Source organism: Takifugu flavidus, chromosome 10 (genome assembly GCF_003711565.1).
Source record: "Takifugu flavidus isolate HTHZ2018 chromosome 10, ASM371156v2, whole genome shotgun sequence".
In the NCBI taxonomy this organism is placed as follows: Eukaryota; Metazoa; Chordata; class Actinopteri; order Tetraodontiformes; family Tetraodontidae; genus Takifugu; species Takifugu flavidus.
The window spans coordinates 1,259,843-1,273,490 of NC_079529.1; the positions used below are offsets into that span (position 1 = coordinate 1,259,843).

Below are 13,648 nucleotides of genomic sequence, written 5' to 3' on the forward strand. Positions count from 1 at the left end.
GTTGCACTTTTTTTTTTTCCCCCCAAAATTGCATCATTTAAATATTCTCGTGACAATTTAAGTATTGCTCCTGTTTAAGAGAAAAGAAACGGTAGACGGGTAACCTGGCATGGACTCAGCGCTTTATATACAACAAAAGGCCAGATTCTTGTATTTTAGAGTCGAAAACCATTTAAACAGCTAAATCAAGTTAACTGACAATAACCTGTCAATCAAAATGTGATGCAACATGTAAAAAAGGTGTATAATCCTACGTATACAACAACTGAACTACTGCGTCACGTCTTTCTACTGAAACTGAAATATCGCACAGTCCTACGTTTTCTTTGGTAAATTAGCTGTATCAGGTGGACCCTTTAATCACAATGACATCCTTCATAAAGGTGTCAGCACATCGTTTAAACTAAACACACACACACACACACACCCACCTTCACTACTAGTAACAGTATGACAATATGTCACAAGACTCCTGTTTCGGATCAAACGCGCTCTCTCGGGTGCAGGCGCAGCTACGTCTCCGGAAACACCGATCGGACTGTTCGATAGAAGACGTCGCCGTTTAGACGAAGGCATTGATGCTGTTTGATGTTTGAAAATAACCTAAAAACAAGTTCCTCTTGTTCGATTTCAACCCTGTCCTGAGTCCTCCAGTGGCGTCGGGGCTTTTTTTCAGTGACAGGGGTCAAAGGGGTGACTGGAGACGCCGCCGTGGAGCTCCACCTCCTCTTCGGACCAGGCGATGACGTCGCCCTGGAGGTGGCTGCCGCAGGAAGCCAGGCTGTAGACGTCGCTGGGCGTCAGCACGTGCGACCACATGTGGACCTCCGACATCTCGCCCACGAACGACTGCGAGGCGTCGAAGCGGCCCCCGAGGGTGTCCTGAGGAAAAGGGAGCGCAGCAGCGTCAGATTGGAGTCCAACGCTAAAACCAGCGGTGGTAGTTGAGGGCAGTTACCTGCTCCTGCCCCAGGACGAAGACACCTCCAGGTTTGAGTGGGTGCCAGGGGGAAAGGTTATTCCCAGCGCCCCTCTGCACGCCGTCCTGGAACGCCTCCCACTGTCCGTCGCGTGTGGACCAAGTCACGCAGACATGGTGCCACTTCCCGTCGCTCAGAGACAGGGGGAGCGTCACAGCCTGGTGTGTGTGTGTGGGGGGGGGGGCAGGTTACAAAGGTCAAAAGGTCAATTATGTTCACGACAGCGACCGAGGACAGAGTCTAGTCTTCCTCACCTTGTCATTGACCAGCAGCTCCATGGGGTTGTTCCCCCACTCGATGAGCACCAGCTCGTTGGCCTGTCCGGGCGCCGAGTAGGAAAACGGCGTTCCCATTCCGGGCCCCACGCCGGGCCGGATCCACAGGCACAAGGTCAGGGCGAAGATCTCCTGCAGCAGCGTCCTCTTCACGCGCCCGTACATGTAGTTGCTTCTCATGGGGAAGCTGACCTGGAAGGCGTCGGGACTCGTCGGTTTCCTCTTGCTGAAAGCTGCTTGGGAAGAAGCGGCGTTCCGGTTAGTCGGTTCCTGGTCCGAAGGTCCAAATATCAAACGTGCGCGGTTGCGTACCTGCCAGGTGCAGCTGGTCCAGCATCGAGTCCAGTTTACTCGAGTGGAAACCAGTTTTCCCTGGTGTTCTGTAGTCGGTGTGCGAAACCAAGCTGTGCCCCCCCGCCTCGTTCCCGTGGTCGCCATCCGCCTCGTGATGGTCGTCGTCGTGGCCGTCGTCCCGGGGGCCCGCGTGGTCGTGGTCGTCGCCGTCGCCGCCCTCCTTGCGCTCGCCGTCGTGCTCATCGCTGCGGTGGTCATCGTGGTGCTCTTTGCCCTCCCCGTGGATGTGGTCGTCGCCGTGGCGCTCCGGCCCGCCCAGGGCGCCGTTGCTGTGGTGCAGCTGCTGCTCCAGCTTGCTGATCTTCCTCTGAAGGAGCTCCTTCAGGGAGTTGGAGTAAGTCAGGGACGTGTTCCTCTTCTGCTGAGAGGTGGGAGAAACAGGGGGGGGGTCTGAAGCACAGCTTGGGATACACTCATGTTACTCTTGTCTCTTCCAGCCTCCATTAAAACCCCTTTTTAATTGTCAGCTAATCCCGGTGTGATGATGAAGGTCTGCACGTCTTCCTGCCTCCTCTCAGGTAATCCAGGATTTGTCCTGGTGCGTGCCCTGATTATCAGGCTGTCAGGGGAGCTCAGGGTAATTAGTGCTGATGTTAGACCCTTGCCCCCTTCCCCCACTGCCCTGCACGCTCTGACATCTGTCTGATCACGATCTGAGGGAGCAAAACAACAGCTGGGAAACGTGTCAGCCGAGCATAACCTGGAGTCCTCCTCCGGGCGCCGGACGTCGCGCGCCTGTTAGTGCTCTACGGTGTCCCCTGAGGGACGCAGAGGGACTTAAACATAGTGGTTTTATGCGATTAAGTGACCGATTGTTCTTTTAACGTACTTAGCCTACACACACTACTTTGGGGCTTTGTTATTTGATTAACGGCCCTCAGCGACGACCAAGCTAATGTTTGAGGATAGGCCATACATGGACGCCCTTTTTGATCCCTCAGCTGTTTTTTCCGGTCAATTGTTCTTTAAATCCCGTCGTCGTCTTGTTGATGAAGTTGCTCACCTGCATGTTGTCCAGCCTGTCCTTCAGCGCCTGCAGCATCCTCTCCATCTGCTCCGGGGACGAGGTGACGTCCCCCTGCGCCACGTGTTTGTCCGTCCCCTGGTTGTCGCTGCCGTGGCCTCCAGATCGCTGCCCCCCCACGGATGGGTAGTGGGGTGAGTCCGGTATGAGGTTGGTGTTTCCATGGTGACCTTGCCGGTTGCCATAGTGCCAGTTGTCGGTGTATGCGTGATGGACCGGCGCCCCTGCGTGATAAGAGTGAGCTGAGGCGCCGTGGTGCTCGTCGTGGGGCGCCGCGCCCCGCCCGAGGCCCTCGCACACCAGCAGCTTGGCCGTCAGCTCCCTGATGGTCTCCCTCTGGTCCAGGATCATCTCCTTCTGCTGGACGAGGCTCTCCCTGAGGTGGAGAATGGTGGCTTTGGCCTCTTCGCTCGCCCCCCACCAGCCAGAAGGTGGTGCATTTTGATGACCCGGTCCGCCAGGACCCCCTGGCCCCGCGCCCGGTCCTGCTGCAGGAGAGCAGGCCGGGTCGGCGTCTACAGGCAGAGGGTAGCAAACGAAGCGTGGATGGCCTCCGTGCTCATAGTCCGGACCAAAAGAGGCAGAAGCAGGAGAGAAGAGGAGTAAAAGGAGGGACAAGGTGATGGGATGAAGAAGCAGCTGCATGTTGCTCATGTGGTCCATTCACGGAGCCGCCAGCTGGACTAAGGAGCTTGGCTTGGCTTCAGAACTTGTGCCGACCAGATGGAGTAAAGACTGGACTGACTTGGCTGCGGTAGCGTTGACATCAGGGAGCACGAGAGCACAGATCTTCATCCAATCATCTGCGAGGAACAAATACAAACAGGTTTATCTCCTTGTTGCTTTAACACAGTCTAACAGGAAGCAGCATTAACCCTCTGGGGATGATAAACCATTGAAGAAGACTTTGATAGACTGACAGACACTCCGAGGGCTTCCTGACCCCTTTCAGGCCTTTAAGGTGTCCTTCATTATACGGGGTCGGCATTTAGAAATGGCAGACACGTGATGTGGCAGCTCAACCACCCGCGGCTCGCAGTGGACGCGATGGGAGAAAAACCCATGCCAGCACGACAAAAACAAAAGTGTTTTGTAGAATTTGTTGTCAGGCAACAACCTGTCGGAGCTTAAGCGTCGCCTCGCTTCTGACTACCTGCTTTGTGAGGCTTAGAGGAGGGACAGATGGTCGCGCCGCGGCGCCGCGTCACACCCAATCTCCCCAGTTTAGCCCGGACTTTATCACCTCCCACAAGTCGCTCAATTAAGCTAATTGCAAGCGCTCGTGGCGCAGCCTCAGCCGCAGATAAGTGGGTTTCTCCAGCCACGCGCGCGCCCGTGCGTCGCGTTCACGTGTGTACGCGCGCGGTAATCCACGCCGGGTTCGTGCTCTGTCCCCGCACCATATGGTCAAGGTAAGTATTTAAGTAGTCCTGAATTTAACAAACAAAACAGACAACCGCACTCTGAGCGGTAACTAAAGAACATTTGGTTGGCAAACAAGCGCGAGGCTTTTGGGGAGGACGGGGCTCGAACCCGGGGCCGCCGGCTCCATCACAGGCCCGCGCGCTTCTCCGGCACCTGTAGCGCTTCAGGCTTCGGCCACCGTTGGTTGCTGTTCTGGCTGATATTGGGAGACAAACGCCACCTTTCAGCGGGTGTGACAGTATTAAACGCCCTTTCACGACCAGCCCCACATCCCCACAGCCTCTGCAGAACTTCAGCCAGATTGTAAAATGTTCATTTTGTCGCGTCTTTCGAGAGCTTCACAGTTTTTCTACCTCGGATATAAACGTCGACGTCTCCGGAAGCATCGAACGGGCCTGATAACACATCAGGGCTCATCTTCCTTCACTTTAGGACAAAGTTTGTTATTTTTTAAAAAGGATTTAATACAGCTAAATATGATCAGTTTAGAGAAATGATCAGTCTTTGAAAGCATTTTCCTGCATTATAAACATCGGTTTGCAGCTCTCTGTCTTCTTCTATGTTCTGATTAACAGAAATCTTTTTGTTTGTCTAAAATCAGCATCCTTACCTCCCGTCGCCTGTATCCCGACTACTTGTAGTTGTTCCTTCCACCTCCGTCCTGATCCTAGTGAGAGATTTACTCCAGAGGTGAGCTCATCTCTTTACATCCCTCCTTCATTGTCTGTCTCTTTTCTACACCTCTCTCTCCTCCCTCCTTCGGTCTTGTGGTACTTTTCTTGGAAGACCACACCTCTTCTTCCTGTCACGTCCCATCTCACCTTTTGTTCCAACCATTTTCTTCACTCTAAATATCATTTTGTGACTGAATGTGGTTTATTCCTATGGTACATAGAGGCGTTGGTATTGGGGCTTAACCCCGATAAAAAGCAGAAGATGACTGATTTACGATGAACCCTTCTCTCAGAGGTCAATGTGTTGGCTCACTTCCTGCAGCACGACGTCACGCAGCTCACCTAGATTTCAGCAGCGCAGTAATTGGCCTGATTAAATCCTGGTCTCTTCCCGGTCCCACTGACGAAGGTGGAGTTGGCGGCCAGACAGCAGATGGTTCTCCAGCTCAAAGAGAAACAGCCCAGGGTGATGGAGCAGGAGGATCAGACTCTGACATCAACACAGACACTTTAAGTCCACCTGAAAACCTCACCAGAAGTGAATTATTGCTGCTTATTGGCCCGTTTTGGACTTTAAAATGTCAGGTGCCCCCGGAAGAAATGTGGCGCAACCAAGGTTCATACAAAAAAACATTTCTTCTGTGTCAGCATGACCAGTTTATCTCAATTTAAACTAAAGCAATGAATGGAGGTCATCCCTTATGTCTGTTATTTCTAAATGATCTTACTGTTATAAGTCAAACTACGCAGTGGACACGATTGGTGTAAGTTGTACGATTACGTTTAAAGCAGTTATTGTAATCTAACCACAGCCAGAAACCTTTGCATGTATCATTTAATCAAATATGTTTTGAGTCTGAACTAATTTATCCTGAAAAGTCACAAATTTGAGTGCATTTATTTGTACTCCATGATCTCAGAGTACTTGGATAACATGCACATCGTTAACATTTAAGTTAAAATGAAGAAAAATGGCAAAATTCCCGCGTTTAAATGCCAGTGTTGGTCTGAAACACTGGCGACGGCGTTCACAGGATGTTTATAACGTGGTGACACGCTGTCGGCTGTCGTGATGTTAAACTGGAGTTTAATAGGTCAGCGTCTGGAGACGTCTTCAAGCTCTTTATTACAGGTGAATTAAGCCGGAGGCAACCACACGTAGAGCTTTAGAGCTCTGCTCTACAGTCATGAGACCATACAGATGTGGAGATTAGCAGGAAGGAGTAGAAATAGGAGTAGCATTGAGTGGAGATGGGTGGTGAAAAATCATGTATAAATAACTAATATAAACACAAAGCTTAGTATCAACATCACAGATCCTGGAGAGAGCGTACATAGTAAAGACAGAGCTTGACAAGAGGACTATAGTATATCATTTAAAGGTCCAGTTTAGATGTGTTCATCAAACCATGATCATCAATTATATATGCAGAATAAATCATTCAACTATACGTTTTAAAATCAGTGTGTTCTTCAAGATCTAGAGGTCCTGTCTCAATATAGTGAGCACATTAATACCATGATATTGTTAATATTATTCTCAGGATGCCTCAAGACTTTCAGTTTTCTGTGTAGGTGAACTTTTTCTGCACCGCAGCGCCCCCGCTGGGCACAGACCGAAACTGCAGGACAATAAACTTGCTTGAGATACAGTACCGTTATACTGTCTACATATTTTTTCGAGCAACTTGATGTGAATAAACTAAGAAATACTGCGGTAAGAATAAAGGGTAACATTCATTTACCCTAACTCTCAAATGTAGCAGCACTGCATGGCTATTATATGTATAATTTAATTGTTAAATATTCCATTCCGATGCATTAAACACATCTGTACAAATAAAATAAAACACATGAAGAGATAGAACGTCTAGATATTGAACGTAAAGATATTGTAAATATGGTTATACTTTTTTTTAAAAAGTGATTGAGTATTTGCAGATCGTTACACAACTTTAATTTTGGAGGAACTGCACTGTGGTGGCTGTTGCTTTTTTAAGCGTCTATTTTCCTTATCAGATGATTTGGATTTCACTAGCATGTTTTTGTGAACACAACCCCCCCTAAAAACCACTTTAAAAGACTCAAAATCTCGACCTTTGGTGCAGAACAGCACAGGTGGAGACATCTAACATTTAACAGCAACCTTTTTGCATTTTGTTTTAAAGCTATTTACGGGGTTTATGGGGCGGCCGTTTGCAGCAAATGAAGCGCAGCCCGGATGTATGTAGGCCAGAGATGGGGCTTCATCTGCTGTGGCTCCAAAGGTTCAGGTCATTATTCTCCTGCTCCTATTCAGAGGAGCTCCTGTTGGCTCATTGTTATTCTGGCCGAGTGACGGACAGACACACACAGAATGGGAGCATGAGTGCTTCTGCAACGGCAACGAGCTGCTCGTCCTGGCGGGGGTTTAACGCCGGTGGTGGCCGGGATATTGCTATTCTCTCTCTCCCTCTCTCTCTCTCTCTCTGCAGTAATGAGGAGAGGTACTGGACGGCACCAAATATCTGACCCCGATTCTTGGGAAAAAGAGAGGCAGAAAGTGTGAGAGAGGGAGCAGGGAAAAGTGAGAGAGAGCCATGTGAAAAAGGGGTGGAGGAGCGCGGAGATTTAGTGCGCTGCTGGATGGAACAACCCCCCACTAACTACCAGAGAGGGAAAGTAGTCTAATAAGAAGAAAAGAGGGGGTGTTCTACTGTTCATTTAACACTCAAAGACGCGCAGGAAGCCTTTCTCGGTCCCCACAATGAGATCTGAAACGGTAGGTCGCTGTTTTTTTTTCCTATGAAGTTGCAGATTTTTTTTTTTTATACTGTTGCACAAAGTGAAGCGGAGCTGAGAGCAACAGGCTGCTGGGCATCATCACGGGAAATGATGCGTTTTGCACCGCGTTTATCAGAGTTTAACGGAGTTTCCGGACCCGCAGAAACTTTCTTTTTTTTTAACTTTCAAGCATTTTGGGGCGTTTATTTTCAGCAAACTGTTTCATCTTTCGTCCTCATCTGGCCAAAAAAACCACAGATAAACTTCATTTTGAACTTTTGAATGTGCTTTACAATTTACAACTATTTGACCATCAGAACAGCTGCGGGTGGTTCGCTTGGTTGGCCGCAGCTTTAAATCCCGTTTATGACCAAAGCCCTTGAATGCATCTTCTGTATCTGTTCTCCAGACCACCTGCAGGCTGTTCCTGCTGCATCCTCAAACAAACAACACTTTCTTCCTCAGGATGAAATTCAGGGGAGGGGGGGGAAAGGAGTTTGGGCACAAAGTGATCATAATTCCAAAAGATTGTGCTCAGAGACCGAGACGGAGGAGCTGCAGAGCAGAAGACTCGCAGCCAGACTTCAGCAGGGCGGCCTTAATGAGCGAGACTCTGGAAATGTTTCCTTTGTGTCATATACCATTAGTTGATCTGGGTCAACATTTTCTTTGTAATCTCACCGTGATAACAAAGGAGGGCTGCGCTGGGAAAACACAGGGAACATTCTGACATTAATCCAGCCTGGAAGTCCCTGTGACCCCAGTCTGGTCCACCCTTGATCGTCTCCTCTGCTGAGGAAACCTTCCTGTCGTGTGTTTTCTCAGCACCCTGACAGCTGTGGCTCCGACTGCAGAACCCCATTGTTCTTATCTGTAATGCTATAACTTGCCTGGCGCTGGAATCTAGTAGAAATATTTGGATTTGGCCTAATGGGGCAAGGTGATAATGTGGAATCCTGCAACCGAGACAGATCCTTGTGAAAGCAACAACACCGCCGCCGCCCTCCCACACACAGCTCAAGGCTGGTGTCCTCGTTACTCGGTGGGATGGCCAGGTGGTCTTTGAGTGTGCCTTAAATCTCACGTTTTAGAGCCAGACAGACTCTCAGACCACTGCGGTGAAAAAGAAATCCAGACGTGTTCAACTCATCGAACAAAAGCAGCCGATTCCGACATACGAATTAAAAAAATATCTGTCGTATTCCATTTATTTCCCGCTGATCGACTAATCCTGTTATGGGCTCAAGTGCAGATCGAAGCACTGGAAGGAATTTGAACTCTGGAACTCAGGAGAAAACGGCTGAGGGTGCAGTTTCTCGTCCAGTTCTGACGGTTCGACTGTGTTTTCTCCCAGCTTAACAGTAAACTTTAGATCCGTGACCAAGAGGATGAGAAGATAGAACTTCAATATTGGCCAGACTGAATTGAGGGAAAAAAAAATGTCTCGGACTGAAGAAGTCAATAAAATGACAGAAAATGTCTACAAGGTATGGTTTTATATTCAGTTTTAGATCAAATATGCTTGAACTGTCCCTTTATTTGAGCATATGTATTACCCTCAGGGCATTCTGGACCAGTTTAACCCCAGTCTGAAGAACTTTGTGGCCATGGGGAAACACTATGAAAAGGCCCTGACAGGTCAGTCAGAAGTCAGTCACAGATTCATGGACAAAAATGGAAAATTCCCCTTAAATTTCCCTCCTTTCCTCAGGAGTAACCGTGGCTGCTAAAGGCTACTTTGACGCTCTGGTCAAACTGGGCGAACTGGCCAGCGACAGCCAGGGTTCGAAAGAGCTGGGTGAGTGAACAGTAGAGAAGGAGACGGCAGAAGCGGCAGCTGGGGAGAAGCTACGGTCTGTTGCGTGTGGCGGCGAGGGAAGGAGATGAAGGCGAGAGGAATGAGGAAATGTAGAGAGAGAAAGAGAGGGGAAAGCGAGAGAGTGGGGTTATTGTTGGGAGATTAACAACACCACATGATCTCATTGTAATGCCGAAAACAGCAGGGGGAGGCAGGGAGGAGAGTCGGAGGGAAAGATGCCAGCCACCGCATACTACAGCGCTGTGTGAGCGGGGGGGGGGCAGAGGGAGGGGCCCGCCGCTGCCCGCCGCTCTGCCAATCAAAATGCTGCTAAAAACAGTTTAAAAATGCAAATTTCATCGATTCTGGCACCGAGAATCTGGGAAATCTCCCCATAAGTTTTCAACGTCATCCTGGTAAAAGAGTTTCTGCCGTGAAGCTGATGATGTGTTCACTGCCGCTCACAGGAGACACACTGTTTCAGATGGCCGAGGTCCACAGGCAGATTCAGGTCCAGCTGGAAGATGTGGTAAGACTGGAGAACCCATCCTTTTCTTCTGTGCATGTACAGGAGAGCTGAGGGCTCAGAGCAACCAATCAGGCGAACTTTTGAGGGTCAAACGGGGGTTTATTGTTGCAGGACGTGAGCTTGTTGTGGTTTTTCAAACCCATTTTAAACTGGTGCTGGTGTGTGTTTTTTCCATCGCCAGTTGAAGCTGTTTCACTCTGAGCTTCTCGCCCAACTGGAGCAGAAGCTGGAGCTGGATATCAAATACCTCACAGTAAGGCCGCGCACCACGCGTGTCGCATGTGTTCCTGCATTCAGGCCCTTTCAGGATAACCCATCAGCACAAAATGGCGGGTTTTCACACCAAAAGACGACAAAACGTCCGCGTCTTTTGCCCTCAGGCCACCTTGAAGAAGTACCAGAGCGAGCGCAGGTCTAAGTCCGAGTCCATCGAGCGCTGCCAGTCCCAGCTGAAGAAACTCCGACGGAAGAGCCAGGGCAGCCGTCACCCCAACAAATACGGAGACCGAGAGATGCAGGCAAGTGTGTGGGGGGGGGTTATACAACACTGACCCCTGTGGAATACAAGGGTCCCACATTACAGCCGTACAGAGCATTAGAACCTGTCAGAAACAGGCCATCGGTAATAGGATTAAAGATCAATCTGCCTCAGCTGATTTTGCGGAAAACAAGCACCTTAGGGTGCGCGGAATAAGTGGTCGGGGTGGAAGGATTTGCTGTAGCTGCCTGGACGAGTGCGTTGCCGTGTTGTTACCGTGGTGCAACCGGCCGGCTGTGATATTGCCTAATCCTCTCTGCTCGCCTCCAAAGGTCACCGTGCCTTTCAGCGGCCTGACACATATTCCCCACTTTCATTCCCCAGTTTGTCGAGCTGATGAGTCGTCGCCAGGGAGAGCTGGACGCGCTGGTTGCCACGGGTTACAAGTCCGCGCTGACCGAGGAAAGGAGGCGATATTGCTTCCTGGTGGACCGACAGTGTTGTGTGACCAAACTGCTCATCAACTATCACTCCAAGGTCGGGTCCCATATGTGGCGACGCGTCAATTGTACATTCTGAACTTTCGTGTCATCGGGAAAAGCTCCGACGTGATGAAACGGTGCAGCAAAATAGTCCCCGTGAGGCCGTTCTTAGAGATCAGGTTCCCACTCCGCTGTGGTCTCATGTTTTCCTCCCAGGTGCGAGAGCTTCTGTCCCAAAAGCTGTCGTCGTGGCAGCAGTCTTGTTCTCAGCCCACCAAACTGCCGGAGCGCGCCTTGAACCTGCTGCGTCACACGGCGCCTCAGACCTCGGGGGCCGCCGGGATTGCCGAGGTCCTCCGGCACACCAAGATCGGCTCAGCCCAGCCGGAACAGGTCAGGGGATGCAGAGTTCAGAGCTTTGACCCGCGAAACCCACTTTTAGAGTGTATTTTTGAGTTCTAAAATCAGGTTCCTCTACGTTCTGCTCTGCTATTTTCCAGAGACTCTCTGTCCAGGAAGTCCCTCCTCTGCTGAACGGCGACTCCGGTCGCTCCCAGCAGCAGCAGCGTGTGCTCCCCTCCTCCCAGAGCGACACCTGTACCACCCAGGGTTCCCCCCACTTCTTCCGTTCTCTTGCGTTTGGAGGAGGAGCCGCCGGAGGTTCATCGCAGGGATCCTCGCCTCAACACGCCAGCTCGCCCGTCAGCACGTCAGCGAGCCCGCTGCCGGACGCCAGCAGCGGCCCCGCCGAGTCCGCCCCCGCCACGTCCGGAAGCTCGGCCCAGCAGAACCCCCTGCTCCTGACCAACACATCCAACCTCTCCCCCTGCCTCATCCCCTCCACGGTGATGTCGCTGAGTCAGCTCGGCCCCACCGGCAGCTCTCTGCAGGGCACGACCGTCCCCATCCCCCACAGCGCCCCTCACAGCCCTCCGCTGCCTCACAGCGCCCCCCTGTCCAGGGCCATGACCCCCGTGCAGTTGCTGCACCAACAGGTGGGGCCAGGAGGAAGCAACACTCTCTCAGCATCCCATAATCCCTGGTTCCTGAAGACCACGGAGATGAGCGCGACAGCGACACTTCCGCTGCCCAGGAGACCAGCCAGTGAAATGAGGCTGGGGGGCTTCCAGGGTGAGTCGTCCCACCCGAATTGTTCGCATGGCGATTGTGCTCGAAAATATTTCCGACTTCGCACATTTTCGCTACTTTGATCTTTGAGAAATCGGGAGTCAGGACGACAAACTTGCTCTTCTCCTCCGCAGGCTCCAGCCTTCCCAGGATGCTGCCTCTGTCGGGACCCGTGCACGTGGAGGCCGTGTTTGCTCACACTCCGGGAGCCTCCCCGGTGGCGGCGCAGGGGGCGGGGCTTGCTTACTGCACTTCCTGCCCGGTGACAACATCACCCTGCTCATCTCGGAGCCCAGAGACGGATGGCACTACGGACAAAACGAACGGACCGGGAGGTATGCGAGGGGGAATTCCCAGGCTTGTGTCTCAAAATTCTTGTTGATGGCTTTGACCAGAACCATAAGATGAGGCCTGTAGTCGACCCGCCTGCGGTCGTCGCCAACATATTCCCAACTTACCTTAAGATGTGGTGACAATGAGTGAAATTCTCTGATGCAGGAAAGGCTGGTTCCCTTTCTCCTACACCCAAACGCAGCACAACAAGTTGGATCTACTGGAGAAGTGAGTGAACCCGACAACATTGTTACTAATAAAAACACCTCCTGCGGTTCTGGGCAGACATTGCTGGAACGTCTCTTCGCTCCTCTTATGTTTCTTTAATCTCCTTTCTCTCTTGCCCCTCAGCTCCCTCTTGTTATCCAAGGCTAACAGCACGAGCACCGGCCAGCTCGACAAGCTGGTGTCGCCGGGTTTGTCAGGCCTCACCCCTGAATCAGAGGACGAGCGCTCGCTTCCCCCACAGAGGGTCAGCACCTTCCGTCCGCGCCCGTACAGCATGGCTGACAGCAACAAGGTCAGAGGCGGGAAATCCAGGAGTGGGTGGGAAATGTGGAAAATGTCCTCACGTTTTGTCTTCTGACACCACAGATCACCTCAGATTTGTCCTCCGCTCCACCTTCTCCAACCAGGTAACTGTCCGGGATCGGCGCTCCGCGTGTTTTATGGGGTCGATCCGCGTTAACGGGTTTATTTGATGCTTTCAGGATCAATCCGTTCGCCCACATCCGGCTCAGAAAGACGGTCACTAACGATCGCTCGGCTCCCATCATTGAGTGAGGTTCTCACAGCGACTCAGACCTCAGATGTCAGGAAACCTCAGATTACTTCAAGTCGATTATTTGAAATCTTTTTTAAAAAAAAATCAAATGCTTATTGTGCTTTTTTTTTTTTTTTTTTTAATTGTAGGACGTGAAGGTTTTTAAATCCAAGATTTTGAAGAAAAAGGTTGACAGGTCAAGGATGATTATGTTCTATTGAATGTTGGATTAGTTCATAGCAAAAGGTAGAAACCAGGATCATGTTTGGTAATCCAGTGTGAGTGACCAGCAGAAACGGGCAGGATCATTTTAGTGTTGGACATTGGCGTGCTGAATCCCGCTTGTCCAGATTAACCAATATTTGTGTTTTTTAAAAATAGAAATATATTTCTTTTCAGCTTCATCTTCTCACCCTGCAGCTTTCCCTTCGGTTGAACCATTTTTGTATGTTTTATTCATATTTTGGGCTGATGGAGGGACTGGTTCCTGATAGCAGATCTGAACCCCCCCCCACTGCAGGGCTCTCAGAAGAGGACGGCTCCTGCTTTAAGTGCCACACTGTGTTATCCTGATAATATCTGATAGAAAAGCAGCCTTTTAGTTGCGTTTTTATGATCTCAGTGAAGGTAAAATGTTAATCC

At 50.7% G+C, this 13,648-nt stretch overlaps 2 protein-coding genes and 1 long non-coding RNA gene across 7 annotated transcripts; 2 read left to right on the forward strand and 1 right to left on the reverse strand.

The window, feature by feature from the left end:
- Positions 1-100: 100 nt before the first annotated feature.
- si:dkey-283b15.2 (neuronal pentraxin-1) lies at positions 101-4,813 on the reverse strand. 5 transcript variants are annotated; one of them, XM_057045982.1, is made up of 6 exons: positions 4,669-4,813; positions 2,613-3,436; positions 1,568-1,970; positions 1,235-1,488; positions 959-1,138; positions 101-882 (listed from the first exon to the last, which is right to left on the reverse strand). In XM_057045982.1, exons 2-6 carry the CDS (start codon positions 3,294-3,296, stop codon positions 673-675), a joined length of 1,731 nt encoding a protein of 576 aa, XP_056901962.1. In that variant the 5' UTR covers positions 3,297-3,436; positions 4,669-4,813; the 3' UTR covers positions 101-672. The 5 variants fall into 5 exon arrangements, with proteins under 5 accessions (XP_056901962.1, XP_056901964.1, XP_056901965.1 ...); XM_057045984.1 differs by lacking the exon at positions 4,669-4,813 and adding an exon at positions 3,787-3,917; XM_057045985.1 differs by lacking the exon at positions 4,669-4,813 and adding an exon at positions 3,577-3,820.
- LOC130533066 (uncharacterized) lies at positions 3,906-6,183 on the forward strand. The gene is made up of 3 exons (XR_008952469.1): positions 3,906-4,045; positions 4,660-4,748; positions 5,055-6,183. It is a non-coding gene; the product is annotated as an uncharacterized LOC130533066 (long non-coding RNA).
- An 892-nt stretch (positions 6,184-7,075) lies between these two features.
- On the forward strand, positions 7,076-13,136 carry zgc:158689 (uncharacterized protein LOC791177 homolog). The gene is given in 16 exon segments (XM_057045944.1): positions 7,076-7,493; positions 8,850-8,982; positions 9,058-9,133; positions 9,207-9,293; positions 9,761-9,822; positions 10,004-10,075; positions 10,203-10,340; positions 10,685-10,837; positions 10,999-11,175; positions 11,283-11,913; positions 12,045-12,119; positions 12,122-12,245; positions 12,409-12,471; positions 12,595-12,763; positions 12,838-12,878; positions 12,954-13,136. Coding segments are annotated over 15 exon segments (1,989 nt in total). The 5' UTR covers positions 7,076-7,493; positions 8,850-8,934; the 3' UTR covers positions 13,027-13,136.
- The last annotated feature ends 512 nt before the right edge of the window (positions 13,137-13,648 follow it).